Genomic DNA, 14,571 nt, shown 5'->3' with positions numbered 1-14,571 from the left:
TCTTATTTTCCCTACAAGCCTTGCAGAAAATTCATCAAGAAATCTGGCCCAAGCTAAAGGAACTATATGAGACCGGTCCCCCACCGACACCCCATCCGTACCAGCCAGGAGACTAGGTCCTGGTTAAGCGACACCGACAAGAGACCCTAGAACCCAGGTGAAAGGGACCACTCCAGGTACTCCTGACCACACCCACCGCCCTGAAGGTAAAAGGCATCACGTCGTGGATCCACTACACCCACGTCAAGCCAGTGGACCCAACCCCCCACCTTCTAGGACCAATCACGGCAGCGGCTGAAGCACCGGCCACGTGGACTGTGGACAGAGCTAAGAACAACCCCTTAAAACTCACCCTGCGCTGGCAATATAGCTCACTGCAAACATGCAGTTAGGTAGTCTAGCCCTAACGTCAGCCGCCCTAGTGGCCGCTGGGGAAAACACCAAACCAGCACCTAAACCCCAGTCAGGAAAAGTTTCCCTACTGTTTCTCAGGAACCAATTCCAGCCTCTGCAGCATCACTGCAGTGCCCCCTAATATCACCCTAAGGGCTCTGCCGGGCATATTCTTCTGGTGTAATGGGACATTATCTAAGGACCTATCTAGTCCCTCTGTTACCAACCTACTGTGTCTTCCTGTCCCATTAGTTCCCCGGTTGACTCTACTAACTGCTGGCGAGTTCCTAGGGTACACCGGTAACTGGACTAGTACTGCTATTCACCCAGTCCCTAGACCGAGACCTGCACGAGCCATATTTCTCCCCCTCATTGCAGGAATCTCCCTCACCGCATCCCTCATTGCGGCCGGGATGGCGGGGGGGAAGCCCTAGGTCACACCCTCATAGAAAGCAACAAGTTGTACCAACAATTTGCCATTGCTATGAAGGAATCAGCTGAGTCCCTTGCCTCCCTTCAGCGGCAACTCACGTCCCTAGCCCAGGTAACCTTGCAGAACCGGAGGGCCCTAGACCTACTCACTGCTGAGAAAGGTGGTACATGTATGTTTCTGAAAGAGGACTGTTGTTTCTACATAAATGAATCAGGGCTTGTAGAAGACCAGGTCCAACAGTTACGCAAGTTAAGCACTGAAGTAAAAACACGGCAGTTTGCTTCAGCTGCAGACCAACGGTGGAATTCCTCTATGTTTTCTCTGTTAGCCCCCTTCCTTGGACCCCTGCTAAGTCTACTATTTCTGCTAACCATAGGACCTTGTGTTGTTAACAGAATTTTGCAGCTTGTCAGAGAAAGGTTTAACACCGTTCAGCTCATGGTCCTCAGAGCCCAATACCAACCTGTAAATGCTGAAACAGAGTCAGACTTATAAGACTCAAGACTGGCTCTAGAGTTACCTGAAAAGAAGGGGGGAATGAAAGGAATGAGGCACATCCCCCATATATCTCCCAACTTCCTGAGCCCAGCACAAACACATTCCTCCATATTTCTCTCAAACTTCAGAAAAACACCACCTAGGAAATCCCCGATAAGGACACAGCGGGAACCAATAAAAAATGCTAAATGTGCTGTAACCGAGAGAATTACCTTGCTCCCCTGTAACTTTGCATATCCTGTTTACATCGGGCTATAAAAAGCAAGCACTCGCATTGTTCGGGGCCCTCTTGTATGCTGTGGAATGGAGGGACCAAGTTCGAACTTGCAGTAAAGATCCTTGCCGCTTGGCTTTGACTCTGGACTCTGGTGGTCTTCTTTGGGGAACAAACGGTCTGGGCATAACAAACCCAGGAGGCGGAGCTTGCAGTGAGCTGAGATCCAGCCACTGCACTCCAGCCTGGGCAACAGAGCAAGACTCCATCTCAAAAAAAAAAAAAAGACCTAATCTCTACAAAAAATAAAAAAGATTAGCTGGGCATGGTGGCATGTGCCTGTGGTCCCAGCTACTCAGGAAGCTGAGGTGGGAGGATTGCTTTGAGCCCAGGAGTTTGAGGCTGCAGTGAGCTGTGATTGTGCCACCACACTCCAGCCTGGGCAACAGAGTGAGACTCTGTCTCAAATAATAATAATTTTAAAAGATTCATAATCCCAAATATGCCAATTCCTATAATTTAATCAATAAATAAAATGTCATTCCCACTAAAATCCCAACAAAGTTTCTCATACTTTGTAAGAGAATGCAAAGCTGTACAGCAGGGGTGTCCAATCTTTTGGCTTCTCTGGCACATTGGAATAACTGTCTTGGGCCACACATAAAATACACTAACACTAATGATAGCTGATGAGCTAAAAAGAAAACATTGCAAAAAAATCTCATAATGTTTTAAGAAAGTTTACAAACTTGTGTTGGGCTGCATTCAAAGCTGTCCTGGGCTGTGGCTTGGACAACCTTGATATACGGTGTATGATGAGGAATGGGCAACAATAGTTAAGATAATTTTGAAGAAAAAGCTGTGAAGACTAGCACAAGGTGTGAGGACTAGCCCCACCAGGTATCAGGAGCTACGATGGAAGCCATGGAAGTTAAGACAGAATATCACTGATGCCAATGTAGAAAATGATGCCGTTGGAGAAGAATGGGGAGCCCAGAACCAAACCCATGCATTGTAAAACTTGATCTTTGTAGCTAGGTTTCAGTTGGCTATTTTGAATGTCTCAGCAGCAGCATTTTCACTTTGTACCAGTGCTTGACTTAGGTATCGGCAAATGATCTACTTACGTATCGTCATCATCAGATCTTGGTTCTAGTTGTTCCTCATCTACTTCAATGCCAGAGACCATTTCTACCTTCCCTTCATCTTCTTCTTTGGGTAGCCATTGTTTTAATGTTCCCATTGCTAAAGAAATGACAGAGAAAGATATGAAAGCATCCCAGCCTATATACCCAATGAGGGCCATATACCAAAAACCTGATAGTGAACATCAATATAATGGTAAACCTTTTAGCCATTGCCATCAAAACAGAGAATAAGAAAGGGATGATAACACAAGCAGACAAGAAAAAGTGACAGGAATAAGGGTCAGATAGGAAGAGATAAAACACCTCCACTTTTGGGGTAGATAATTTCACTGTATTAGAAAAATTTTAAAAATCTTTGTGTTAAAAAAAAAGATTTACCACAGTTGAACCACTCTTATTATCCACTGTTTCTATAATCTGAGTATCCCACCATGGTTAGGCTTCATCATGAATGCCTGTAGGGAAAACCCAAAGCACACACACACCTTCATCTTTTTGTTTTGTTTTGTTTTGTTTTGTATTGCAGGTGTTTTTTTTTTTTTACTTAAAATGTGCTTTTCTTTCTCTCTTGGGAAAAGGACTAGACTGAAGATAGTACAATATTTCTTTTTTTTTTTTTTTTTTTGAGACAGAGTCTCACTCTGTCACCCAGGCTGGAGTGCAGTGGTACGATCGGCTCACTGCAACCTCCACCTCCCTGGTTCAAGCCATTCTCCTGCCTAAGCCTCCTGAGTAGCTGGGATTACAGGCACATGCCACCACACCCAGCTAATTTTGGCATTTTTAGTAGAGATAGGGTTTCACCATGTTGGTGAGGCTGATCAATATTTCTTTATAGCAATGCAGCACCCCCTCAACTACCCTAAGATTCTACAATTGCTTTTATTTCATATATCATATGCTTTTATTTCATATTGCTTTTATTTCATATATCAATCACAAATAAAATGTTCCCAATGAAATGACATGTTTTCTTAGCCTTTAGAATTTATATTCCCTAAATATAAATCATTGATTTATATTTTATGAATATAAATTAGTATAAGAATGCTTTTAGACTCTTCTCAGTATACATTCTTAATCCTACATCACTCTTGCACATTTATAAGAAAAATATAAGTGAAATAAACTGGATACAATATAACTAAAATTCTTCATATCCAGTCTAACTCCTCCTATGAATTACTTTTTTTGGACATATCAAACTTTTTTGGATCCTGATTCAAACAAAAACACCATAATGAATGTCAGGCCTCTGAGCCCAAGCCAAGCCATCGCATCCCCTGTGACTTGCACATATATGCCCAGATGGCCTGAAGTAACTGAAGAATCACAAAAGATGTGCAAATGCCCTGCCCCGCCTTAACTGATGACATTCCACCACAAAAGAAGTGAAAATGGCCAGTCCTTTCCTTAAGCGATGACATTATCTTGTGAAATTCCTTTTCCTGGCTCATCCTGGTTCAAAAAGCTCCCCCACTGAGCACCTTGTGACCCCCACTCCTGCCCGCCAGAGAACCCCCCTTTGACTGTAATTTTCGTTCACCTACCCAAATCCTATAAAACGGCCCCACCCTTATCTCCCTTTGCTGACTCTCTTTTCGGACTCAGCCCGCCTGCACCCACGTGAAATAAACAGCCATGTTGCTCACACAAAGCCTGTTCGGTGATCTCTTCACATGGACGCGCATGACAGTGAAACAATTCATGAGACAATCAGGGACTCTTGAATTACTTTTTGAGTCCCTGATGTCCATTTTAAATTTAAATTTTATTTTTTCTGTATCTGAACTGTTTTCACTTACAACACTTCTGACACTAAATATGTACACATTTTTTCCCCCATGATACAAGAGATAAAAAGAAATTATTTAGACTGATAGTAAGGGCAACAGAGTCCTCGGCGGAATGTCTCTTTTAACAAAAAGCAGCCCCCAAATCATTTCTTCTCTAACAAAGAGCAGCCTGAAAAATTGAGCTGCAGACATGGATAAGCAAGCTGGAAGCTTGCACAGGTGAATGCTAGCAGTTGTGCCAATGGAAAAGGGCTACCTTAAAGCCAGATATGTTCAACATGGAGGCTCCATCTTCCCTTTTCTTTGTCACCACATGTACAGTGAAAAACCAGGCAACATGGTACCAGACAGGCAGAGAACCCATCTGCATAATAAAAGATGAGGCTGGGGTGGCCAGCTTCTTCAAGTGCTATGCAAATGGTACACCTGGTTCAACTAATCTTTCATGCCCTACGTAAATCAGACAGACGCTGCCCCCTGAAGCTCATCTATAAAAATACATTTCACTGTGGAAGCAGCAACCCATGTTCTCCAGGACCCCTCTCTGTAGCAGAGAGCTTTTCTCTTTCTTTTGAGGGAAGAGAGAGACCCTCTCATATTGTTTTATATTGTTTTATACTCAGAAAAGGAAAAAGAAGCAAAACTAAAGGCAGGTAACCCAGCGCCTAGGAACCAGACCCGAAACCAGGCCTGGGCCTGCCTGACCTAAGCCTGGTAGTTAAAATTCAACCCCTGACCTTGCAACTGATGTTATCTATAGATTCCAGACATTGTATGGAAAGACATTGTGAAACCTCCCGTTCTATTCTGTTTCACTCTGACCACCGGTGCTTGCAGCCCCTGTCATGTACCCCCTGGCTTGCTCAATCGATCACGACCCTCTCACACGGACCCCCTTAGAGTTGTGAGCCCTTAAAAGGGACAGAAGTTGAGCACCTGAAGAGCTCGGATATAAGACATTAGCCTGCTGATGCTCCCAGCTGATTAAAGCCACTCCCTTCACTATCTCAGTGTCTGAGGGGTTTTGTCCGTGGCTCATCTGCCACACTTTCACCTAGTAAACTTCTGCTTTTAACCTCACTGTGGGGTCTGTCCACGTCCTAGTTTTCCATGGCCGTGAGACAATGAATCTCGGGTATTTACCCTAGACAATAGTGCTGCTTCACCCACATCAACCAATTCTCTGACACCAACTGGGTGTCCTACAATTCAATTCAATTCCAGCACTAACTACCCAGAACTCCAAGGGTTAAAGGTTAAAGAAGGGATCAGTCTCAGAAGACTGCTCTCACTTCAGAGGCCAGTCTCAAGTAGCAAGTCTCCAAGTTACCCACACTTCTGTCTGCATTGGCTACATGGTTGGGGATTTCCACAACCTCCTCAGGTTAACAGTCTACTAGGATGGTTTACAGAACCCTGGAAAATACTATCACTGGTTTATTATTAAAAATACAAATGAAAAGCCAGATGGAAAAGTACATTGGGCAAAGGGTCCAAAGCACAGGGGCTTCTGTCCCTGTGGAGTTTGTGGTACGCCACCTTCCCACCACATGATGTGCACACCAACCCAGAAGCTCTCCAAACTTTGCCATATAGGGGTTTTTATAGAGGTTTCATTACCAGGGAATGGTTGGTCAAATCATTGGCCATTGGTGATTGAACTCAGTCTCCAGCCCCTCTGTCCCCCTGGAGATAGGGGGAAGGAGGCTGAAAGTTCCAATCTTAATCCTGCCTTGGTCTTTCTCATGACCAGCCCCCATCCTGAAACCGTCAAGGGGCCCCCAACCACCAGTCATCCCATTGGCCTGCAAAAGACACTCTTACTACTTCAAGGATTCTAAGGGCTTTAGGAGCTGTATCCTAGGAAAAAGAAACAGAGACCAAATATGTATTCATCACATGATAAAAAACAGATAACATAAATTTACCCTCTACATTTTTTTTTTTTTGAAACGGAGTCTCACTCCATTGCCCAGGCTGAAGTGCAGTGGCACAATCTTGGCTCACTGCAACCTCTGCCTCTCAGGTTCAAGCGATCCTCCCACCTCAGCCTCCCAAGTAGCTGAAAGTACAGGTGTACATCACCACGCCCAGGTAATTTTTGTCTTTTTATTAGAGACAGGGTTTCGCCATGTTGGCCAGGCTGGTCTCGAAGTCCTGGTGATCGGACTGCCCTGGCCTCCCAAAGTGCTGGGATTACAGGCATGAGCCACCACGCCCAGCCTTTGCTTCCCTTTTAAATATAAATTCCAGTTTCAGATCATTTCTTTGCTCACACATATGAGCATAGGCTGTTAGAAGCAGCCAGGTCACATCTTGAACACTTTGCTGCTTAGAAATTTCTTCCACCAGATACCCTAAATCATCTCTCTCAATTTAACAGTTCCACAAATCCCTAGGGAAAGGGCACTATCCAACCTCTTTGTTAAAGCATAACAAAAGTGATCTTTACTCCAGTTCCCAGTAAGTTCCTCATTTCTATCTGAGACCTCCTCAGCCTGGACTTCGTTGTTCATATCCCCATCAGTGTTTTGGCCACAATTTAACAAGTCTCTAGGAAGTTCCAAACTTTCCCTCATCTTCTTGTATTCTTCTGAGCCCTCCAAACTGTTCCAACCTCCACCTGTTACCCAGTTCCAAAGCTGTTTCCACATTTCTGTATCAGGACGAGCGGCAGACAAAACTCCTCAGACACCCAGTTAAAGAAGGAAGGGATTTATTCGGCCAGGGGCATCGGCAAGACTTCTGTCTCAAGAGCTGAGCTCCACGAGTGAGCAAGTAAAACACCAGCTGGACTTATGTATAACATTTATGGGGTGTCCTCTTGTAAATATCTAGGAAACAGAACTCACCTAACCCAGGATGGTCAAAAGCAGCAGTAGCCAAAATGAGATCCTTTCAAATGTCTAAATTAATTCATTTTGTGTGCACAATTGGGAAAAAAAAGAGCTAGTTTCAGAACTAGACAAACTGAATGGGACACCTATTTTATTTTTGTCCTGGTTGAAATCCAGTAAGAGATTTGGAAAGTTTTGTTTTTTATTTGTTTGGTTGGTTGGGTTGCTTTTTTTTTTTTTTTTTTTTGAGATGGAGTCTCGCTCTGTTGCCCAGACTGGAGTGCAGTGGCGCAATCTCGGCTCACTACAACCTCTGTCTCCCAGGTTCAAGCGATTCTCCTGCCTCAGCCTCCTGAGTAGCTGGGATTACAAGCATGTGCCACCACGCCCGGCTAATTTTTATATTTTTAGTAGAGATGGGGTTTTACCATGTTGGTCAGGCTGGTCTCGAACTCCTGACCTCCTGATCTGCCCGCCTTGGCCTCCCAAAGTGCTGGGATTACAGACGTGAGTCACCATGCCTGGCCCTAGTGTTCGTTTTTTAATCATACCACAAAGAATTATAAGACAGAGGCTTTTTTTTTTTTTTAGAACTCTGTGGTCAGAAGGCAGGTTAATTAAAAGTTTAATATTTAGGCTATAAACATTTTTTAAAGGCCTTTTCTGCTTTTTCTTCTTTTGGATGCTGTTTCCAGAAATTTCTTTTTCAGTTGCTTCCTATCTTTTTGGCACGACTTCTACTGAGAAAAGTGTACAACTTCTCATTGGCCTTTTAGGTAGCTTAAAAATCTCCCCAAATTGACTCCTGTACAACTTGTTCTTCTATTTCCTTCCACTTCTGGCTCCTCCTTCCTTTTGCCATTTTCAATAACACGTGGAGGAATCTGCAGGAGACTTCTAATGACTCTAAGACCCCCCGAGGAATGCAGAAAAGGTGCCACTCATCCCTTCTTAGGTTTGTCTGTTTTCCTAGTGAAGTCACGGGCAGGTTCCTCTCAGATCTAAAGCTCTACTGTCTTTTGCAGTAAGTTACTTCATCAATCTGACTTTGGGGTACCAGAGATTACATTGTACTGTGAGAGAGAATTGATTTTTGTGTGTGCAATGGCTGACAAGTCACTGATAAAAGCTATAGTTTTTGGAAGTGGCTGACAACGGCTGCAGTTGTGAAAGGAAAATAAATCTCGGGACCGATTTATCACTAAGGCAAGAGAAAAGTTAAAGACTACGTCAGGCAAACCTGCCTCCGGTCTTATTCCTAAATGAGATAGCTACAATCATGATAAAGCTACATACCTTCCTCACAATTTGCCCACAAGGAAGTTCCTTGTAGGCCTCAGGATCTTTTTTTTTTTTTTTCAATTTGATTAAATTTATTATTAATATATTTATGTTTTTATGAAAAAAAAGAATATATACTCTACTTTTGGATAAGGTTAACATTTGAAGCTATAGATATAAGTATAAATATAGCTATAAATATATTCATGAAATCAAGCTCACTAATTTGGATGTCTGATTAATCTTTTTGCTAATTTTTGTTGTATACGAATGAGTACTGAAGAATTGTGTTTACTGTATTTGTTGTGTCAGCCTCAGGATCTTTACCCTAAAACTGTTCTGTTGAATTTCACCTGGGCAATGTAAACTGATGGCTGAGCTCCACAGGTGCAGGACAGAAAGTCATCCCTCTGCTCACCTGAGACAAATGTATATCTGATTGCTTCTGTCCTATTGTTTATGTAAAAATGCAGATTCACTGAGCCAGACTAAATTGTGTATTCAGTGAAAGGCTGATCAAGGACTCAAAAGAATGCAAACTTTTGTCTCTTACCTACCTATGACCTGGAAGCCCTCCCCCCACCCCGCCCCCGTCTTGCTTCAATTGTCCCTCTTTTCTGGACCAAACCAATGTACAATTTACACGTAATAATTGATGTCTCATGTCTTGCTAAAATGTATAAAAGCAAACTGTACCCTGACCACCCTGGACACATGTCATCAGGACCTCCTGAGGTTGTGTCATGGATGCATCTGTAACCTTGGCAAAATAAACTTTCTAAATTGATTAAGACCTATCTCAGATATTCTGGGTACACACAGTGAATGGTTATTACTGGATGGGGCTACTTACTTCTTTGTGCATTTAGATTAAAAGACAGGTTTGAACACCTGGAGGTTATGGGAACACTCATCACCAAGCTATAAGACTCCTGTTGGGGACGGGCTGCTCACAGAGTAGCCTGACTGGCATTAGGTTACCCACCAGCCTCAGCGGAATGTATCTGCAGGAAGGAGCACAGTCTCCTGGTGTTTCCCTCTTTGTGGGGGACCCAGGATTCAATATAGAAGTGAGATCCTTGATTTTGAAAGATGTAGGTGCACTGCCTTCCAGTTTTGCCTGCTTTTCACATATTAAATATTAGGCCCTGTTTTAAAACTCTTTGAAAAAAAAAAAAATTATATCTATAAAGGAAATCTTCATTTGTAAGGCCTCCCCCTACCCCAAGCCACCAGAAATGTTTAAGATGGGAAAGGCATTGGTTTAAAGTTCACATAACAAACCTTACCTTTGTTTCAGACACCTTTCTTGGCAATCTTGTCTTGACTAAACCTTGACTGTGCCCTTTTTTGGTCAGCAAGTAATAGTGTTTAGATTTAAGTTCTGGGCCCTTAAAAGTCATCCTTTCAGAAGTACAAATTGAGGGTTGGCTTGCTAACAATTGTTTAGGGCAATGGAACAGGTAATCAAGAGACTGATAGTCCAAAGTTGGAGGACGTGGTGGCTAAGGCCGGGTGCGGTGGCTCACGCCTGTAATCCCAGCACTTTGGGAGGCTAAGGCAGGTGGATCACTTGAGATCAGGAGTTCGAAACCAGCCTGGCCAACATGGTGAACGTGTGTACTAAAAATAGGAAAATTAGCTGGGCATAGTGGCACACGACTGTAATCCCAGCTGCTCCAGAGGCTGAGGCAGGAAAATCGCTTGAACCTGGCAGGTAGAGGGTGCAGTGAGCCAAAACTCCAACCTGGGTGACAAAGTGAGACTCTGTCTCAAAAAAAATAAATAAAATAAAAAATAAAATCAAGTTGGAGGAAAAATTATTTGAAAACTGGCAAATGAAAGCCTTATGAAGCTATAAAATCTGCTGCGTGTATGTTTATATGTATCATGTGTATGTGATTTTGTAACTGAGTGCCCTATTTTTAATTTTTTTCCTCCTGCAGCCCTCTGTATTAACTTTTTAGTAATGAAATAATAATCTTGACTTTCTTTCCACCAAGCACTCCTTGCATTGCTGGCTTATCTAATTATGTTTGCTTAGAAGTTTGAGACTGAATCTTGAGACAATCCAGATGCCTATGAAATTCTGCCCCACCAGGAGATTACAAGGCCGCAGCTAATTTACAGCCCAGACAAGCCTGAGATGGTACCAGCCCATTCACCAGATGAGGCAATAACTCAAGTCATTGGAACAAGTCTCGTAGACTTGCACCATCTTGCCCCACAAGCCCTCCATACCAAACTTCCCCTTCTTAAGCCCTAGCATTTCGCCTGAGAATTCTGAAGTGGTTTTATTAAGGCAGGAGCCTGAACCATCTCCCCACTGCTAGCACTGAAAAATAAAGGCACTTTCCTTCTACTGCACCTTGTCCTTGTTATTCAATTTTGCAAGCGGAGGGCAGCTGAACCTGTGTTTGATTGATATTTCACTACCAAAATATATGAAAGAGCTGTAGTTAATTGGCTTAAAGAAAAAGTAGGTGCTTAAATGAAATATTTTATCAGAAAAGTAGAAATGAACTCAAATGCCTTTTAATTATTGTAACTTGGGTAAATTTTTGGTAAATAAGACTACTTTGTTGGTTTAATGAAAGCAGCAGTGTAATTTGATCAGCAAAACATCCATGTATTAACCTTAGGGCTTTTGCTTTGGTGGTGACGGCCTAACATTCACAAACTGTAGAAATGATTAATAAAGAAATAAGATGATGGCTAGATTTGTCCAATGTTTCCTGAAAATTTCCAAACATAGTTGTTAAGAAGGAATAAATAAATGTAACGAAATAAGAGGTTTTTGTTTGTTTGTTTAGAGTTGGAATCTCACTCTCACACTAACTGGAGTGCAGTGGCATGATCATGGCTCACGGCAGCCTCGAACTCGTGGGCTCAAGTGATCCTCCTGCCTCAGCCTCCCAAAGGGCTGGGATTACAGGCATGAGCCTGGTCAGGTAGAAGTTTTAATAATAATTAGGTTTTATAATGTGTTTACTTAAAAAAGGTTTTTTAAATCCTTTTGGTAACTTTTTCTCCTCGAGTTTTGCTAAGCTAAGTTAAATGATAGGTATTCATTAACTATCTAGATCATCTCCAAATAACATATAATGCTGAGACATTAATGACTAATTATGAGTTTATAATCTTAAACTTTTGGCTTCGTACTTCAGAGAAACAAAGATATTTAGATGTGTTAGTATAATGTCCTGTTCCACATAAAAAAATTCCATTAGAAAGCCTCTTTCAAGCTATTATAAAATGTGTATTCATTAATTGTTGGGACTCAACTGACAGTTAAAAATTACTTTGTTTTTGTAGTGGTAATTAGCTTTGTAAACTTTTTTTTTTTTTTTTTTTGAGACGAAATCTTACTCTTGTCCCCCAGGCTGGAGTGCAATGGCCGATCTCGGCTCACTGCAACTTCTGCCTCCCAGGTTCAAGCATTTCTCCTGCCTCAACCTCCCAAATAGCTGGGATTACAGGCACCTGCCACCATGCCCAGCTAATTTTTGTATTTTTAGTAGAGATGGGGTTTCACCACGTTGGCCAGGCTGGTCTTGAACTCCTGACCTCAGGTGATCTGCCCACCTCGGCCTCCCAAAGTGCCGGATTATAGGCGTGAGCCACCATGCCTGGCCTAACTCTGTAAACATTTATCAGCCTCCAAGAGTATCTAGTACCTTAGTTTTTCTACTTGTTGCTCAACCCCACTTCACCACAATACCAGGTCCCAGACCTCACACTCGTGGAGATGCTCCTGGGATCCCTGCTTGCCTGCAGTAGCTTTTCTTGTAGCACTTCACACTTGAATACCTAATATAAAATCAAACCCTCATTATGATGTGATTTCCCTCAAACTTTATTTTTAGAGACAAGTTCTTGCTCTGTCAGCCAGGCTGAAGAGCAGTGATCATAGTTCACAGCATCTTCCAACTCCTAGCCTCAAGAGATCCTCCTGCCTTGGCCTCCCAAAGTCCTGGAATTATAGGTGTGAGCCATTACATCCAGGCCCCTCAAATTTTAGAAAATGATGGTTGGCTTCCCTTAAAGCAGCAGTCCCCAACCTTTTTGGCACCAGGGACTAGTTTCATGGAAGACAATTTTTTGATGGGGGCAGGGAAGGGGGGTGGTTTCGGGTACCTCAGATCATCAGGCATTAGATTCTCATAAGGAGCACACAGCATAGATCTCTCACATGCACAGTTCACAACAGAGTTCATGCACCTATGAGAACTGAATGCAGCTGCTGATCTGACAGGAGGCAGAGCTCAGGCAGTAATGCCCACCTGCCCGCCACTCACCTGGTTCCTAACAGGCCACAGACTGGTACTGGTCTGCAGCCCGAGGGTTGGGGACTCCTGCCTTAAAGTAAACAAAAGCAGAATCTTGCTAAAAATTGGAGGAAAAAAACAAATGATATTATGGTATATTTTTATTGTCCATGGGATAGTTCACTGAATAGCTATCAGAAATAAACTAACTCAGGTAGAGCAAAACAATACTAGATCATCAGCTGCAAAGCCACTAGCCCTACTTAAACTTTTCACCAGTTGTCAGCTGATTGCATTAAAGAAAATTACACCACTCTCCTGGAAAGCTCATGTCTTTTGTTAGTAGCATTTGGAATAGGATTGGATAGAGCAAAATCAGCTTCTGAAAAGGCTAGACACCCTCCCAATTCTCTCTCCCAGCTGAAGATATTTTTATCCCCTTTCAGCATTTGCAAATCTTGACAAAATTCCTCTGGGGACTGGTTATGTTGTTAAAAATAAACTACATACCAAATTCTCCTTCATCGGCAGAAAATGAGCTACTCGTTAGATGTGCTGCTGCCAAAACACTCATTAAAGTTCCTGGAGCTTCATGCCGCCACTGTTTCCGGTTTTCTGGAATGCCTTCAATCACAATAACTTGACCATCTGAAGAGGAAAGTGTTATTAAAAATAAAAATGCTTCTTCACTTGCATTTGTATAAGATCACAGAATGTTAAAACTTTGGAGGTAACCTAATCCCACCTCTCATTTTACTAATAAAGAAGCCGAGGTATAGAAAAGTTTAGTGACTTCTTGTCACATAGCTGATGGGGGGAAGAGTCACTCATTGCTTTGTAAACTGGCTTTATCGGTATGATAAAATTTTTATTCTAGTTGCCTATTTTAAATTGATTTATAACTTAATAAGACAATTGAGGGGAAATTCAATTTATACACATAATTGCTCATTTCAGTGATATACTTACGTATTTCATCTTACAGCACATGTACAAATTTTAGCTCCCTCTCAGCCCATGTTATCAAGAACATAGGAAACGAGTAATAAAAATCTTTACCACCTGTGAAGATAACATCCAGAGGTTGGAGGCTGTTACGGCTTTTTTTTGTTTGTTTCTTTGGAGACACAGTCTCGCTCTGTCAGCCAGGCTGGAGTGCAGTAGCACAATCTTGGCTCACTGCAACCTCCGCCTCCCAGGTTCAAGCAATTCTCCTGCCTCAGCCTCCCGAGTAGCTGGGATTACAGGTGTGTGCCATCATGCCCGGCTAATTTTTCTATTTTTAGTAGAGATGGGGTTTCACCATGTTGGCCAGGCTGATCTTGAACTCCTGACCTCATGATCTGCCCACCTCAGCCTCCCAAAGTGCAGGGATTGCAGGCGTGAGCCACCGCGCCCAGCCTGCTATGATCCTCTTCTAAGGAAAGGCTATGTGAGAGGTTCAAATGTAAACGGAGGAGTTTAGGTAGAAAACATCATCATATCCTAAACACTTCTAACATTTAAATAGCACATTGGCTTCAAAGCAATTTATATGTATCTTTGAACTATTAACTTTCTAAATCTTGTAGAGATAGCTACTCTTTTAATTCTAATTTTACTGGTAGAAAAAAAATGACCCTATGAAATCCCAAAAAAAGTTGCTGAGCTGGCCTTGGAAAGTAAATCAAGTCAGCTGCCCTTCCTCATGCATTTTCCCTCAC

At 42.5% G+C, this 14,571-nt stretch overlaps 1 protein-coding gene across 5 annotated transcripts in view; it reads right to left on the bottom strand.

Moving 5' to 3' along the window:
* LOC105490752 (NIMA related kinase 5) overlaps positions 1-14,571 on the bottom strand; it is a 101,619-nt gene that overhangs the window by 21,158 nt on the left and 65,890 nt on the right. For all 5 annotated transcript variants that reach the window (XM_071081291.1, XM_071081292.1, XM_071081290.1 and 2 more), the window contains 2 exons: positions 13,379-13,516; positions 2,666-2,783 (listed from right to left, as the gene is read on the bottom strand). In XM_071081291.1, the coding sequence (XP_070937392.1) occupies positions 2,666-2,783; positions 13,379-13,516 (256 nt within the window). The remainder of the gene's footprint in view (positions 1-2,665; positions 2,784-13,378; positions 13,517-14,571) is intronic.

The sequence above is a fragment of the Macaca nemestrina genome, chromosome 16 (assembly GCF_043159975.1).
Source record: "Macaca nemestrina isolate mMacNem1 chromosome 16, mMacNem.hap1, whole genome shotgun sequence".
NCBI lineage: Eukaryota > Metazoa > Chordata > Mammalia > Primates > Cercopithecidae > Macaca > Macaca nemestrina.
This window is presented reverse-complemented; position numbering and strand designations above follow the sequence as displayed.